Genomic DNA, 17,891 nt, shown 5'->3' on the forward strand with positions numbered 1-17,891 from the left:
GATTGTCACAAACTGGAGCACCTGAGCCTTGTGCCAGGTTGCTCTTACGTCTGGAGCTGTACAAATCTTTCTACAGACATCATCACCCCAAGCATCCCTGATGCAGGTGGGGGGAGGAGGCAGCCAGCCTCGGGATAAGAAACATGAGCTGTTGAGAAATCCCTCGGTGTATCACACACCGCATTCCATTGGCTCTATAGCTGTGTACACCACCTCCTCACCTGCATCTGCACAGATTCCCTCTTGCTCCAGGCTGGGAAGGCCAATTGCTTAACCTGGGGCTGTGACAGTCTGGTACCGAGGGGCCCTGGAGGGCTCTGCTCAATGGCCAAAAGGTCAGGCAAAAATATAAAGCACACAGGAGGGAGGGAAGCATCAGAAAATCCCCGACTTTCAGGTCTCATGCCTGCCATAGCTATTAATCACCAAAGGAGGGGTGAGGGTTGAAGCTGATGGTATCTACTCAATAGGATATGGATGCCAAGCAACAACATCCTCCTTCCCCAAGCCCTTCAGCTTGCAGAAGGGTGCTGCTTGCTCATAGACCAAGCTCAGCCAAAGCAAAACCACATGAATCTGACAGCAGTCTTCAGGATTCCTCTGGTGTCCATGGATTCCCATGCTCAGGAAATACAGCTTAAGAACCATTTCTCCATTAACCTACTAACTACAACAGTGTAAGAAATTGTACTTGGTTTTCCAACATAAGGAAGACAAGGACACGCTGGAGAGAGTCCAGCAACGGCCACGAGGATGATTAAGGGACTGGAGCATCTGTCATAGAAAGAAAGGCTGAAAGAACTGGGACTGTTTAGCATCAAGACAAGAAGGCTTGAGAGGGATGTTATCAATGTGAATAAAAATCTGGGGGGGTGGGACAGTAAAAAAAGCCTAGATAGACTGTTCTCAGTGATACTCAGTGCAAGGATGAGATACAATGGGCCCAAACTAAAACACGGAAAATCCCTTCAAAGGGACACAAATTCCTTTAATGGACACAACAAAAAACTGTGAGGGCAGTTAAACACTGGAATACATTGTCCAGAGCAGTTGTGGTGTCCACCCTTGCACACATTCAAAACCTGACAGACGTAGCCAGGCAAACCAGACTGGCTGATCTCCAAAGGTCCCTTCCAACCCAGCAGCCTCCTCAACTGCTCCCAACCAGCCCAGCCTCAGGGAATCCATCTGGAACCCCACCACGAAGCCGATACCCTCCCTTTCTCCCTTTGCTCTCTGCTTTTCATAGTGTTTTTGGTTTATGCTACCACTTTTGCTCTATGACAGCAGTATCCTCTCCAGAGCTCACAGAGACGTGTCGTTTCTGGCTTGTCCCTACCATGAGCTCCTCCAGTCCTCCTCCAGCTCTCATTGCTTCCATCACTGCCTTGAGCAGGAACCTCCAGCCATCACTGCTTACCTCTAACCCTCCACTGTGTGCTTGCAGCAGCCACAGGAGCAGGAAACAAAGCATGCCAAATGTCTTTATCTCTTTACCTCTCTGTGTCTCTCTTGCCCCACATTTACCACAGTTTTGGTCCTTTCCTTGACGTTCTGTGATGAATGAATTGAAAGCACATTTTTGCTTCATCTGTCAGGAACCAGCACACCACAGACTGGTTGCTCAACCACCTCTCAAGGGTGGGAGAGCTTCCCCTCTCTGCTGTTCTTCACACCTTTCTCACTTCCCTCTTTGAGCTTAGGATCAAAACTCAGCACAGACTTTCGAACCAGTGCTGTCAGAGGAGATCCCAGTGCTGGTAAATGTGAAGAGAATGAGAAAATCCAGCCTTCCTGTCTAAACGTGGTGCAGGCTTCAAGCCACAAAGGCTTCAGAAGAAGGCCACCTCCTTCTGGCAGCTCCAAGCCACCCAACAGACTTTTCTGAGAGAAGAAAGGGTGTGTGCTGTGGAGGGCAAATGCTGCCAGCCCTGGCATGCCTCGGGAGATGCCATGAGCCATCTTCAGTCACTGCTGTGGCAGAAAATGCAGCCAGATCTCCTTCAGGCTCCAGAGAGAGTACAAGTAGTTGCTGGGGTACACTGGGCACAGGGAAACAAGGGCAGGACAGTGAGAGAGGGTAACATCATCCTCTTTAAACAACAGTGTGTGGCCAAGTTCAGCTGAGGACAGAGCACTGAACCTTACTGAGAGCTGCAGGGCCAGGGCCACCCAAAGCCCATGGAAGGAAGGGCTGGCTGGTACAGAAAGGAGACTCATGTCCATGGCCCCACCTGGACATGCACTGTGACCACCTCCCTGATATCAGCTTGGATGTCAGTGTAGCTGAGCAGGGACTTGGATCAAAGAGCAGGGAAGGAGAGTATTTCTGTTGTGGTGCCTTTCAGTTAGATCAGGTCCCTGAGCAAGCTGCTTACCTGCACACAAGGGATAAGCTACCTAGAGAGAAGGGAAAGGCTCCCTGAACAGAGCCATGAGAGACAGACACACACAGAGCTTCTTCCTTCTCACACATCTACTGTGATGTGTGCCAAGAACTTGTGATCCCATGGATTTGGTTAATTAGCTCTCATTTGACATATTTTTTAACTCTGGCTCATAGTCCTTATTAGGTACCATCTCTGGAGAAAAGGAAAAAACATGTCAGAGTAAACACACGCAGCCCTTGCCATTTTTCTTGCCTTCTTTCTGAAGGTTTGCCCAAGAGAGGGCAAAGGGGGCCAGGCTGTGTGGACAAGCAGTCTCCATCAAAGCTGTCAGTGGTACACGAGCCAAGGGTCAGAAAGGCACATCTGTGGGGCTGTGGGCACTGATCCAAACACAGTGGAACTTCCTCAGACTTAAGAGGGAAAAGGAGAGTTTCTGAGAAGGAGATGACAGGAAAGCGAAGTTACGGTATTTTGAAGCAATTCCCCACTGCCTTTGCTGAGCAGAATCTTTCACATCTCATGACACATTTTTCCTCAAACGATTCCTAAATTCCTAGATATGTAAACATTTAGCAATTTGTGAAACCACAAACATTCACACATCTCAATAAAAGATCTTGTAGGTGACAAAACTGACAAGCAATAGGACTCCAACATTCTAAAACTAACAAAAGAAATCCCAAGTGTGTCAGTTTCACAGGAAAGTCCGTGGCCTCACTCTGGTAGCACTTGTAGGAAAGTCCGTGGCCTCACTCTTGTAGCACTCTTGTAGCCTCACCACTTTTAGCACGTGGGCAACTCTTGCTTTGACTTTCCTGTCTTTCCACGTAAAAATAAGAAACAGGAAGTCAATGGAAACATCATAGATTTTTAAAATTTATTTGGACAGAAGAAATGAAAAGGCAGCACCAGATCTGTGGGCAAAATGTCCTTTTGCACAGAATCTTTGGCTCACAGAACACTGCTCTACATGCAGCTGGTGGACAAGTTTTGCTCAGGACTCTGCTTCCTGCCTCTCTGGGTTCCCTGGAGGGTGTGCATGGAAAACCTGGGATGGGCATTGCCTGCCTTGCACATAAGCAAAGCAGGCTGGCTGATTCCCCTTAGGGTGGAGGAAAAACAGAGGCTGACCTGAGCAACAGGCTGCGAACGGCTGCAGCCCAGTCACGGCAGGGAGATGCTCTCAGGGACCATTGCCATGCCCACAGCCTCAGTGTAAGCTCCAAATGAGAACAGGGCATGGCCAGTGAGGAGAAGACTGATGGGGTCGTGGCAAGTTCTTGCTTTAGTGCACAAGATGTTTCAGAATTCACATGTAGAGATTGTGAAGGCTCTCTTCATGGACATATTTTTTACCCTCACATTGTGTCTTGTTTGCACGGACTGGAAGCAATAAACACATTCAGGCACAAGCAGTCCCGAGGTGGGAATCCAACTGTCACCCCAGCTGTCAGGGCCCTGAAAATGATTGAAGCTGACAGAACTTCTCAGCGTCCTGACAGAAGGTCCATGGCCTTTGGGTCTGCACAACCAGCCTTAACCCTGCTGGGGCTCCCTGAGCCATGGCACAGGTATGGCAGCGAGGTGTCTGCAGCTAGCTGGGGAGCTGCTGCAAGAAGGAGAAGGCTCCAGGGAGAACTCAAGAGAATCATCCAGTACCCACAGGTACTGGAGAGGGACTTTGGACAGGGGCATGGAGTGACAGGACAACGGGCAATGGCTTCAAGATGAAGAAGGGCAGATTTACATTAGGTATTAGGAAAAAAACTCTCCTTTGTGAGGGTGGTGAGGTCCTGGCACAGGATGCCCAGAAAACCTGTGGCTTCTCCATCCCTGGAAGTGTCCAAGGTCAGGTTGAATGGGACTTGGAGCAACCTGGTCTCGTGGAAGATGTCCTTGCTCATGGCAGAGTGGGTGTAATGGGATGATCTCTAAGGTCCCTTCCAACCCAAACCATTCTGTGATTCCATGATTCTGTACCTGAATTACCTCGTCCACAACATAAAGCCATGACACGTTCAGGGAAAGGAAATGACAGCGAGTGGGAGGGGGCGAGGGAGAGAGGAGGGAGCGGAACTTGCCCAGCATCTGGCCCTCGTGAGTGACTGACAAGGGCTGCATCACCGCAGACACTGACTTCTGCTGCAGTTCAGCGACTGCGAAAACCCAAGCGTCCGGAGCAGTCCGCAGCTCGTCGCGCACCTGAGCTCTGCCGCTCCATGGTTACAACTACAAGCACCAAAGGCTCTGGCTGCCGAGGCGAGGCAGGGCAAGCGGATTCCTACAGCACCCGGCAGCCTCAGCCCGGGGTGCCGGGGCACTGCCCGGGGCAGGGGCACAGCGATGCCGAGGGGGGTCCCCACCAGCAGCGCCGCGACGGCGCCGTGTCCCCCCCGGGACCGCCGGTGCCCCCGCGGGACATCCCCGGCCCGGCCCCTCCCGTCCCCCGCTCGGCCCGGCCCGGCCCCGGCCCCGGCCCCGGTCCTACCTCCAGCAGCTGGACGTAGCTGGCCGGGAACCAGCCGCGCAGCCCGTCCTCCTTCTGCCCTTCCCACCAGCCGCCGTCTGGCACCTGCAGCACCGTGATCAGCTCTCCCGCCGCGAAGCGCAGCCCCTGCCGGTGCCGCTCCCCGGAGAAGGGGTACAACGCCTGGCAGCGGGTCCCCGACATCCCTCCTGGCCGCAGCCGCCGCCGCTCCGCGCCCGCCCCGCTCCGCTGAGGGGGCCCCGCTCCGGGCCGGGGCCGCGCCAGGCGCGGGCAGCGCGGGCAGCGGGAGCCGAGCAGCCCCGGCGCCGGGCGCCCACGGGCACCGCCGGCTCGGGGTGGGGCGGGAGAGGCGGGACGGGGAGGGCGAGGGGAGGAGGGGGAGAGCGGGAGGAGGAGTGGTGAGAGGAGGGGGAGAGCGGGAGAGGGGGAGGAAGCGGCGGGAGGAGCGGCCGTGCGGGTGCGCGGGGCGGGCTGCGCGTGTGGCGCTCGTGTCGGCCGGACGGCGAGAGGGACCGCGTGTGAGTGACCCTGAGAGGCAAGGCGGGGGGACAGCGCGTGTGCGAGTGCACGGGGAGCACCGGTTGTGTGTCTGTGTGGGACACACACTGTTCCCAGGGACGCTCTGTGTGCTCTACACCCCTCTGTGTGTGTGTGACAGACACTGTTCCGAGGGACGCTCTGTGCGATGCCTGTGTGCTCGATGTCCCTGTGTCTGTGTGTGACAGACACTGTTTCCAGGGACGCTCTGTGTGATGCCTGTGTGCTCTACACCCCTCTGTGTGTAACACTGTTCCGAGGGATGCTCTGTGTGCTCAACACCCCTGTGTGTGTGTGTGACAGACACTGTTCCGAGGGACACTCTGTGGGCTCTACACCCCTCTGTGTGTGTGTGACAGACACTGTTCCGAGGGACACTCTGGGCGCTCGACACCCCTCTGTGTGTGACACTGTTCCGAGGGATGCTCTGTGCGCTCGACACCCCTGTGTGTGTGTGTGTGACAGACACTGTTCCGAGGGATGCTCTGTGTCCTTGATGCCCCTCTGTGTGTGTGTCTGTGTGTGAGGGACGCCGTGTGTGGGGGGACAGACGCTGTGTCACCCCGTGGGTGCGTTAGTGATGCCCACGTGTAGGTCGGTGAGAGGCAGCCGTGTATATGAGAGTCACCGCGTTTGTGATAACGGGACACCCGTGTGTGTGTCCGTGAAAGGCACCAGGTGAGACACTGAGTGTGCGAGACACTGTTTGTCACCTGTGTGTGTGCAACACACCTGTGTGTCTGTGAGAGGGTGGGTGAAGCACTGTGCATGTCTAACACCTACATGTATGACCCTCTGTGTCCGAGACACCGTGCCTGCATTTGGAGAGACTCGTGTCTGCGTGAGTGTGAGACATCTCTGTGTGTCTGGGGCACTGGGTGTGCATTTGTTACACACAACCAAAGGTGTGAGATCCATTTTTCCTGAAAGACATTATGTGACACGCTTAAGCACATATGCAGCGTGTGTGGCACATCCTCAAGTGCGTGTATCTCTGCAACACTTGTCTGAGTGCACACCTTGCTTCATGTGTGTGTCTGACTGTAGCATGTGTGTGAATTGCACCTTTGTGTGGCACTTCGGTCTGTTCAACACCTCTTGTGTATGTGAGAGATGCGCTGTCTGTGCAATGCTCTCATCTGGGTGACGCTTGTACATATGTGTGTGTGTGAATCACCAGCCTGTGTTTTGTTTGTGAGTACCCACTTTGTGCACAGCCTGCTCTTGGTGTGCCTGTCTGCCTCACTCTGCAGCAAGTGTGTGACTTGTGTGTTTGTCTGGGTAAGTCACATCTGTCTGTGTATGGAGGTCCTGACTTTTCTCTTTGCCAGTCCTGTATTTTGGTGTGTATGAACGTGTGTGTGTGTCTCTGTCCAGGTATGCACGCCTGACTCGCTGCACATATGTAACATACACCTGCCTGTGTGTGTACAAGCACAGGTGTGGCTGTGTGTATGTGAAACCCAGGTACAAATACATGTGACTCACTTCAGGGTCAGCTGCCTGACCCCCTCCACTTGCAAGGGAGCATGAGATTTGCCCACAGAGTACTTGAGGTCTTCACACTTGCATTCACCTGAAAGGCAGGGCATGCATAGCTGAGCGACTGTGCTACCTCTGGTGTGCTTATGGGATAAGTACCTGTGTGTTTGTGTATGAGACTCTCCCAAAACTGTGTGTGTGAGACACTCAGCCCTGTATGAAAGTGTACCTATGCTTGTGGAAGGAGACACCTGCGTGCGTGTTAGAGACTCACCTGTGAATGTGACTGATGTGAGCACACACCTTGAGGCTGAGCTGTCTGAGAGTCACACCTGTGCCATGTGTGTGTGTAACCTGCCCTGAATGGGCAGGCCGTGCTCATACAGGAGACTGACCTGGATGTGTGCTTGTGGGACAACAGCTGCGTGTAAGCTGGCTCTGTGTGTGCCTGTGTACACCTGTGCGTGAGACACTCATCCCAGAGCACCTGTAACAATTAGTGACTGGTGTGCCTCACTGCGTCACAGGCGTGCGTCAGGGTCTTACCCGTGTTTGTGCAACCTCTGCAGGGTGACCTGCACATGTGGGACCCATCAGTGGTGTGTGTGGCATGTGGAGAAAAGGGAGAGGCTCACTTCTCTGTGTGCAAGAGTCACAGCAGCATGTGTGTGACAGGGATGAGGCCGAAGGCGCTGGATCTGCCTGCCGCCCATCATCCATTTGTAGGCAGTTAATGGAGAGGGGAAGGAAGGGCACAAACCTGATGCTGGGGTCAGACAACACTGAGATGAGTGGGTCCCTCACCCTGCTGGCTGAGGGGAGCCAAACATGCCTAGCAGACATGTCCATGTCTCCTCTGAGGCTCACTCTGTTGACTGCCTCTATGAGCCATTCCACGAGTTCTCCACAATTTGCTTGGGAGATCAGTCCTTTTCACAGACCCCCTATGGGTACTACCTCCTATAGGACCTGTCCTGTTTCTAAGGTTCAGATTTCTTTCTCTTCCATCTTTTTTCATGGAGGAAGAGTCTCTCATTTTTCCTTCTAATTTGTTCTTGCTTTGCAATCACTAGTGAGGTGCAAGTTCAGAACAACTACCACCCTTGTGCCCATAATGTACTATCATCACAGGAGACACTGTGTGTTTCCCTGGCCTGTACAGGGAAATTAATGTGACATTTTAATGAAGTTTTCTCTCTCTCCCTCTCTTCCTGAAGTTTTAGAAATTTACACCACCTTGTTTTTTGAGTGAGCACTCAGGTAGCCTGTCTGTAGCCTTTCTCCTAGACCTTTCAGAAGGTGACTTTCAATGGACCTGTCCTTCATTTAGACAGCACTCATCGGAGCTGAGCTCTTCAGGGTTTTTTCTTAGGATTCTTTCAACAATTTCCAGCCTACTTTTCACAGTTCTATTTTTGATTCTCTGAATTGTGGTAAATTGCTTAAAATCACCCCCTTTTGCTAAGTATTTAAGCTGGTAACTACTGATCTATGATCCATTATGTGGTATTATCACACCAGCTGTGCCTTGCTTGGCAAAACCCCACAGACCTGATACCATGGCACACATCCAGGTACATCTATCAGCAGTATTCTCTAATACTGCCATTTGTAGATGGCAAGAACTGAAATCAAAACAAAATCCTGTATTTTTCTTCAGCGTATTCAAACCCAGCTTTTCCATGTTGCAACTCAGATCCAAATAGTTCTGAGTTTTCATGTAAAATAATTAATTTTGGTTTAAATTTTGCTTTTCTGATGTTTGTTGACAGAATGCTTCTGTATTTTCTTTGGTGTATTCTCTGATATTTTTTTCCTCTACTTCCAACTTGTTTTTTCTCACTATCTCCCTTTCTGATATTTTTGCATGCTCCTGTTCTTCTTTGCATGAACTGTCTTGGTGGAAAAGCCTCTAGCCAGGTTTCAGTCCTAGGGTTGTCTCCTTCCTGAAGCAATTGCAAACTTCAGCTTCTTAGCAGGCAAGCCCAAATGCAAACACTTGCCTAATTTTTATTTTAAAATTTCTTTCTAAGCCTGTTGCTACGACTGGACGTTGGCATGTGTACAAATGTCCAGTCTGTAAACAGAAGGGCTCTGTTCCTGTCAGAGGATGCCTTTTAGTAACTAGGGGTAAATATCCCTTGACCAGTTCCATAAATAATCCTCTTTTTGCTGTGCAGATAATTAGCAGGTTGGTTTCTCTTGAGTTGTGTCTAGTCCTTCTCCTCACCTTGCAGGATGGATTTACTTCCTGAACAGAGAGCAGCTCTTGCCAAAGGCTTGGTTGGACTTGTGCTTGCTTTTGCATCATGTAATGTCTGTATTGTGAAGGACATTAAAGGGGGACGAGTTTGCTGTGTGAGGAAAATGATTTCTGAGCAAAGGCATCCTTTTTATCTAGCATAAGATATCAGAGCCAAAGTAACGGTGAGATACAGAAGCCATCCCAGAAACATGCAGATTTGCCACTTCAGGGGTGCCCGGCACTGGGATGAACTGGTCAGCTTTCAGTCTCAGCCTTTTTTCCTACCATCTGTCCCAGCTCAGCTAAAGCATCTCAGCTGCATGCAGGTGTTTCCTGGGCAATACACAGCAGGTCTGACTGAATGTTCAAAACTGTCCCTCTGGCTGTAAGATCTGCCTGTATTTCCTGAGCCATCACAACTGTCATACTCACTCTGCCATCTGTTCTTCTAGCAGGGTATGCCACTTAGCAATGAGAAACCAATTCTGAATTAGTATCACATGCACATGTTCTGTGTTAGTGTGAGATCTTGAAAGGACACCTTTTTTTCTTGGCTGCCACCAAAGAGCCTAGGGTGAAGACCTAAGTCCTGGCCAGCTTTTTAACAAGTCTTAGTGTCAAGAAATGCTATCTTTGAATGAGAAAGAACCAACTTCATATAATGCTGCAGAAAGCCTCCACTATGGTCATCCAGTCAGTGAGAGAGCTCATTCCACGATTTCACAGCTTGTGCTTGGGCCTTAAAATGACACCACTAAAACAAGTCCTGCACAGATGGGTAGATTCCCTGAAGAGAGACCTAAGAACACCTTGGGAGTACCAGAAGAAGTTCACACCTGACAGCTGCAGGAGAAACATGGTCAATATTTTTTTTGTTTAAGGCAGTATTTGACAATCTGTCTAGCCCGTGAAAAAGATCTAAATTACTCCAGCTGTCTTCACTGAAGAGATCCTGCAGAGTTCACAATGAGAATGGGTTATCAGAGGTGTGTGGGAGAGCTTTATAACCATGGTGGATTGGAGATGCATGTGAATAATTGATTTGCCATACCTGTTCTCAAGAGACAGCACCACCAGGTCTCCTGAGGCCAGGAACCAGGAAAGAAGGAGATTGAAAAGAAACCACAGGTAGCACTGGATCTTTAAATGACCTGTGATGTCTAAATGACTGGCAGGAATTAATTCAGTTTTTGGAAAGGAAATGTTCTGAGTGTGTACACAGAAGATCTTTTCAGTTGTTAAAATGCTTAAAAGCACTATTTTTTGGTGGAAGGGGCAATTGTCAGTGCTTTAAACAGCCAAAATACCAGAACAGATACAGGAGCTCCCAAAAAAAAAATTCTCCTTTTGGTCAGCAACTCACAGAGAATGAATTTCCTAGACCAGATTATTCTTGAGCATCACAACTGGAAATGTAGGCATCCAGGACTTCAGAGGTTCCAAGCAGAGGACTTGGATTTATGAGTCATGTTCATCTGATCAAATATGTGATTCAAACATGAATTAAAAGAAGCACTGAAGGACAAAAGCATGGCTTTACCTTTGATTTCTGCTTTTAGGAGTTTTTCAGATGTCTCTGCTGACCTTGGAACCCCCCCTTGTGCAAGATCAACTCTGAAAATGAAATCACATGTGCAGTGCCCTGCCTGGCTGTGGTCATAGTAAAACTTCATGATGTTCCAGGGCAGGTTTAGTCATCCTTGTCTTAGCAGTGCCCAGAGCTGTATCTACTATTTTAGAGTCAGACATAAACGTATTCTCTGTCTATAAATGGACAGTGATATTACATGAACAAACAGCTTGTGGTGATTCACATGAGAATAAACTGGATTCTTCTGCCAGGATAATTCACCTGGAGAGATGACTGCTTCCATTCACTTCCTTTCTTGGAAGCAGGCTGAGAATAACAAACTGTTCCGATAACATCAGCCTATTTCCAGTCAACATATTTCCTACTGAGAGGCAGGGCAGGCCCCACCCTGTTACATGACAGGCACGTAATTGGTCATAGAAATGTGACTCATAACCCTGACACTTTGCCTCAGAGTTAGGTGTCTGCAGCAGCCAGTTGTCACAAACCTCTGTTTGAAAGGGTGATGCCAAGCCTTCTCTCCAGCAGTTCAGTGTTCATCTCTGACTTCTTGGGGCTCTGAAAAGCCTCACTCACAGCTGTGTGCTCCTATTAGATGGCTGCAGAATTTCAAATGTGAGTTTCCCTCTGTCTTGCTGCTGTTTCTCTTGCTGCAAACTAAACATTCGGGGCATCCAGGGCGCTTCACACTTCACTTGTGGCCAGTATGCTCACAAAGAGAGGATAGCCCTCATTTTAGACCACCTCAATGGTTCCTAAGCATTTATATTTGTTGAAGCAGACACTGTAGCCTTATCCTCTCTTCTTCCAGCTCTATAAACACTAGGTCATTAAATGTTTAATGTTTTGGGGTTTATTGACCCAAATAATAAACCCAGTTATTGGGTTTAACTATTTCATGCTGAATGGGAAGGCCACTGAAAGGAAGAAAGGCATTGTCCATAAATCATATAATTACAGTATTGATAACAAGCAAGGTGTGACTACTTGGATCTCAGCTTCTAAGTGTTAGACAACAACATAACACAAATAGTTCTGGATCTGACTTGTCTCCAGCAGTATCTTACAGCAGAAATTTAGGGAAAAGCTCAGGTTGAGGAAGACACTTCTGAAAACACCCTTTTCATTTCCAACAAGTGACAGCTCATGCCTTCCCCAGTTAGAGGTGGTATCACATCATTCCATTATTTAAGGTAGTCATTTTTTTGAGTCCATGCAAACTTTTGGCGTCCATAACATTCTGTAGCAAGGGTTTCCAGTGCAGGCATGGTATTTTGGAACCTGTTCCTTGCCTGTTTTGTTTGAGGCTTGTGCTGGCCCACAGTCATAGGCTCAACCCACCCTCAGTGACCTTTATTCCCTAAGAGCTGCACTGGAGTCCAAACCCAAACCATTAAACTGAAATTTACCTGCACATGGAGATGTGGGCTTGAACCAACGTTAAGGCTCATAAGAGACTTGTCCAAGATTACATGGAGAGGCACTGGAAAAGCAGGAAAACATCCCAAGAGGACTCTGAGGAAAGCACCCAAACTTTCTTTCAAATGTCCTTCTCTCTGGCTTAGTATCAATCTTAGTGGTATGATTTGGGCTTGCCAGATAATCTACAACAGCTTGCTGGATCCCAGAGCGTCTGATCTTCTCTTTTGAGCTCATGGAGAACCAGGCTTCTGGCCAGCTAAGAAGAACAATCCAGCTAGGCAGCCCTCCGGCCAAACTCCCTCCGGGTGTGCTAGTTTGGACATTGATATTTCCCTGACACTGAGCTTTCCTCTTCAGCATGAATTGCTCATTACTTGAATTCCATCAGGGATTTCTTCTGTCATGAAAGAGTAGAGATTCTGCCTGAACACACTGAGCAGGACTGACTGCTTTCTGTGGATGAAGTTGTTGATCTGTGTGTGTGTGTGCCGGTATCTGCAGGACATAGATGTCTCAGTGTTTGCCTCTCAATGGTGCCTCTGTTCTACAACCATCTGTGTATAAAGCTGCTATTCTGTCATGAACAATGACTCATACAGGAAAGTCTCGAAGAATTAGGCAAGAACTATGTTCATCCTGAGGAGTATTGAAGATGAGGATCCAATCCCGTAAACTCTTGGAAACTCAGCGTTAGTTTTGCCTTGACAGCTTTAATCTTTAAAATCTGCTGTTGCTGACACACGTTTCCAAACAGCAGGTTGGCAGCAAACTGTCTCTCAAGTGGGCATCACATATCCACCACTGGCCTCTGAAGCCCTGCTCACTGGGAGCAACTTTCTCTCACTCCATTTTCCAGCGAGGATTCTACTAGTGGCTCTTCCATCTCCCATATTCTTCTGAGTTCCCACAGGTTGTTCTCTCCAGTCCCTTTTCTTGTATTTCCAGGCTACTCTACTCTTCTGCCAACAGCAGTTGGTGAGTGGGAAAAAGTAGGGTCACTATTCCTGACCCCCTGCAAGCTTCACCTGGACCTGGAGCTGCCCAAAAGTCTCTGAAGGCTGTAGGGACTATCTGGGGTAGGGATCTGTACTGGTATCAAAAAATCACAACAGTCTTCACTTCAAATGTCTAGCCAGGTTTGGGTGCTCAGGAAAAGAGCTGAAAGCAAGGAAATACCCAGAGGATTTTGTCAGACAGTCTCCTGTGGCCAGAATGAATGCAGAAAGGAGAGTTTCTGAAGATCAAGCGAGCTCCTCTGACTAGTGGGGAAGGTTCTGATTTGTGGCACCTTGTCCAACACCATAGAAAGAGAAGATTGCAGGGTTCTTATATTCCAGTGACCCAAAAAGGAAACTGTCTGAGAAATGTAGATTAGGATGATCAAGAAAGTTGAAAACAAATGGTGACATATCCTCATAAGAAAATTCCAGATATGTAAACCATACATACAAAAAATACACAGAATAAACAGTTTTTCAGTTAGACTAGAATTTAATTAGAAATTTTATTCTTAGATTTTGAAATTTCTCTAGGTACCAGGTCTGTGCTTCTCAACCTTTCCAGTGAATTGATCAGTCCTCAAACTGCAGAATGCAACTTGCTTCCTGCTAGATTAGTGAGTGAAGCTGAATCTATGAAAAATGTGCATTGAAATCCCATCTCCTACTCCAAGCAGGGCTAACTTCCAAGCTGGATAAAGTCACTCCAAGGCCTTGTCCACATGCATCCTGGAAATCCCAAGGATGGAGATTCTACAGCCTCTTCGGGCAGCCTGTCCCGAGGCTGCAGCACTCTCGTGGTAAATAAGGTGCTCCCTTTGTTGGAAAGGGATTTCCCTGGTTGGCAACACGAGACCACTGCCTGTTGTCCTGTTCCTGAGCACTTGCAGGAAAAGCTTGGAATTCTTGCCTTGGAATTCTTATCCCTGCCCTTTGCAGCAGTGACTCTGCAGTGAGATCCCCCAGCCTTCCCTTCTGCCAGCCAAACCAACCTGATTCCCATTGCATCTCCTCACAGGGTACATGCTCCTCCTGACTGATCCTGGGCTGTGTTGGAGCCTCTCCAGAATGTCAGCATCTCCCATACGAGGGTGTGTGTGTGTTTAAAAACTGCACAGAGTATTGCAGATGCAGCCTCACCAGAGCCAGGCAGAAGGGAATAACCACATCCCTGCACTTGCTGACCACTTACTAATGCAATCCCGTGACTGGTGGGTGTTGTTGCTGCAGGGGAGCACTGCTGACACAGGTCCAACTTGTTTTCCATGAGAATCCCAAGGCCTTTACTGCAGGGCTGCACTCTACAGTAAATCCCCAGTCTGCACTAATACATGGAGTTGTTTTGTCCCAGGTATTTTTCACAGAATTAGAACAAATATATGAGGTGAATTAGAGCAAATTTATCATGTGATTGAAAATGGTCAAGCCCTGAGTCCTCTTGTGCTGAGGGTGATGCTAATACAAGCAGAGATCAGCAGTGGCACAGGGGAGCACCATTTCAACCTGAGAAATCTCGGTTTTCTGCAGAAAGTTCTGATGTCAGTCACAGACTTAAGGAAAGGGGCTGTTAAATCTCAGCACAAATTACCCTTCTCCTACAGGCTTGAAAGAGAATCTTGTAGGCCACTGGAAAGAATCCCACTTGTATCCATTTCCCCAGGACCTCAAAGGAGGAGCAGGCACCATGCCTAGAGGGGATGAGCTCCGTGTGTGCATGGTGTGGTTTTAAATCAGCATTTTAATCCTCTTTTTGACTTTGCAGATAGGCAAACTAGCGAGAATTATCCTTTCTATACACTGAGGTAGGACACAGCTCCATCGCTCTTAGTCAGCTACTTTGTTACTCTTCTAAAATAAACAGTCTTGTCCTTTTTTTTTATTTCCTAGTACAGGAGATAACTGTATTTCATGTTACCTCTGGTTTGACTAAATGAAAAATAGTACTTTTCTTGTTCTTAAATAAATAAATAAAGTTCATTTTGAAAACCTAGCACTTATCTCATTTCAACATCCTTCCAGCCTTCCACACTTTTTTTGAGGGACAAGCAAAGGACTCAGAGGGCTTTATAGATTCCATGACAACTACAAAAGCACATCAGGAAGCTTCTGGGAATGCAAAGCAATGTTCAGACAAAGGCTTTTCTTTCAGCTTTATAAATATGTTTTCAGCCATCATCATAACAGAGCAAAAAATACCCCTGAGAACACCCCTGCAGAACTAAACTCCCATGCAAGAGCTATTTCTCATTCGTTCAGTTTTTTTACTTCCTTTATGTACAAATAGGTTTGCATTTAACAAAAGGATAAACCCTGCTAATCTACTGATTTGTCAGCTAGCCCCGTGCTTATCACAGCACTGTTTGTTGGCTGGGGCAGACGCAGTCCTAATGTGCACAGCTGTGCACTGAAAACTGCACCGTGTCATGTGAGAGTGTGGGCAGGACCTGCTGCTCGGCGGGGCTGGACACAGCAACTGTTCAAGTCACAGACTGCTGTGTTTGTGATCAGGCTGTCCCCATCCATCTCTGACAGCAGACCGTGCCATGCTGGAGGGCAGGCCAGCCAGAGCCAGCGATGGCAGGTAGCCATGGAGCTGGGGGATGAAACAATGAGGGGATTTTTGTCAGCTTTGACAGACAGACCATTGCTTGATGGCAGACCACTGTCCAGCGGGGCGTCAGCAAGCAACATGCCAGAGAGTTTCAGCTGGCACAAAGGACCCCAAATATGAACAGGAGGGTGAGTGGCCAGTCAGGAAGCATGGGTAACAGCCAGCTGCGATGGTGTGACAGAACACAGGACGAGAAAGACAGAAACCTAAATGGAAAACAACATACGGGAGCAATTTAAGCAGATGAATACACAGTAGAGGAGAAAGGAATGACATGGGAGGAAGGGACACAGAGTGCTGCATGTGCATGGGAGGAGGCAGGAGCCTTGGCTGGGGTGACCAGCAGGTGTGGGGTGATGGCACTGGTGCCTGGAGACAAAAGTGGGGCTGAGGAGAGCAGCCAGAGCCACTGGCTGTCACTTGGGCCACCCGGCTGAGCACAGCCACCCAGCACAGCCCAGCAGGAGCACGGCCCAGGAGCCAGCACGAGCTGTGCCGTGGCACACTGGCCAGCAGCAGGGAGGATGCAGTGTAGGGTCACCTGTCTCAGTGCAGGAGCGTTTCCAGGGACACTACAGTGAGCCCCTGGAGCTGACAGCGTGCTCTGAACACCGCGTCCTCTCCCGGACAATAAGGAGCAGCTCAGCAAAGGTGTATGTGGGGCACACCGCATCCCACACCCCCCGCACCCCGCACACCCCGCACCCCTCACAGCCCACACCCCGCACACCGCACACCCCACACCCCGCACACCGCACACCCCGCACACCGCACACCCCACACCCCTCACAGCCCACACCCCGCACACCGCACACCGCACACCCCGCACACCGCACACCCCGCACACCGCACACCCCGCACCCCTCACAGCCCACACCCCGCACACCGCACCCCTCACAGCCCACACCCTGCACACCGCGCACACCGCGCACACCGCACACCCCACAGCCTGCACGCCTCACACACCGCACCTCTTGCACACCGCATCCCGCACTCTGCACACCCCGCACTCCGCACACCCCACACCCTGCACACCGCGCACACCGCACCCCCAGCACACCCCCGCACACCGAACCCCGCAGTCCGCACACCCCGATCCCCAGCACCCCGCACACCCTGTACCCTCTGCACACCTCGCACTCCCCACGCCCCGAACACCCCGCACCCCCCACCTGTCGCACCCCGCAACTCACACTTCGCACTGCCCGATTCCCCTGCACCTTCCACACCCCCCGCACTCCGCACACCCCTCCCGCACTGCCCGCATCCCCCGCACTCCGCACTCCGCACCCCGCACACCCCTCCCTCGCTCCTCGCATCTTCCACACCCCCGCATCCTCCGTACACCCCTCCCGCACTGCCCGCATCCTCCGCACCCCCGCACTCCGCACCCCCGCATCCTCCGCACCCCCGCACTCCGCACCCCCGCACTCCGCACACTCCTCCCGCACCCCCGCATCCCCCGCACCCCCGCACTCCGCAGCCCCGCACTCCGCACACCCCTCCCGCACCCCCCAAACCCCGCATCCTCCGGAGCCGCTCGGGCCGGCGGTGCCACAGCGTCCCCTTGTGCCGCACTGGAGCAGCTGCGCCTGGCAGCGCACGGCGGGACACGGACAGACGGACACGGACAGACAGAGAGACTGAGACAGACACGGGCAGACGGACACGGACAGATGGACACGGGCAGATAGGCTTGGACGGACATGGACACACGGACACACGGACATACAGACATACGGACATACAGACACACGGACATACGGACATACAGACACGGACAGACACGGACACGGACAGACACGGACACACAGACACGAACACACGGACATACGAACACGGACAGACTGACAGAGACACGCAGATCCGGACACACAGACAGACACGGACACACAGACTGAGAGACGGACACACGGACATGGACAGACGGACACGGACAGACAGACATGGACGGACAGACACACGGACAAACAGACACACACTCATACACAAACACTGACAGACACTTGTCAATCTCATAGCGAATCAACAGTCCACATAGTCGCTAAAGCATCACTCAGGTTTATTTTATATATATATAAACATATATATATATATTTATGTATATATAAATAAAATTTCCCACAG

General features: G+C 50.3%; 1 protein-coding gene across 3 annotated transcripts in view; it reads right to left on the reverse strand.

Moving 5' to 3' along the window:
- GAS7 (growth arrest specific 7) overlaps positions 1-5,105 on the reverse strand; it is an 85,672-nt gene extending 80,567 nt beyond the window's left edge. For all 3 annotated transcript variants that reach the window (XM_069032547.1, XM_069032546.1, XM_069032548.1), the window contains exon 1: positions 4,879-5,105. In XM_069032547.1, coding sequence (XP_068888648.1) covers positions 4,879-5,061 — 183 coding nt within the window. In that variant the 5' untranslated portion in view covers positions 5,062-5,105. The remainder of the gene's footprint in view (positions 1-4,878) is intronic.
- Between the last annotated feature and the right edge of the window lie 12,786 nt (positions 5,106-17,891).

This window comes from Aphelocoma coerulescens, chromosome 18 (assembly GCF_041296385.1).
Source record: "Aphelocoma coerulescens isolate FSJ_1873_10779 chromosome 18, UR_Acoe_1.0, whole genome shotgun sequence".
Lineage (NCBI taxonomy): Eukaryota > Metazoa > Chordata > Aves > Passeriformes > Corvidae > Aphelocoma > Aphelocoma coerulescens.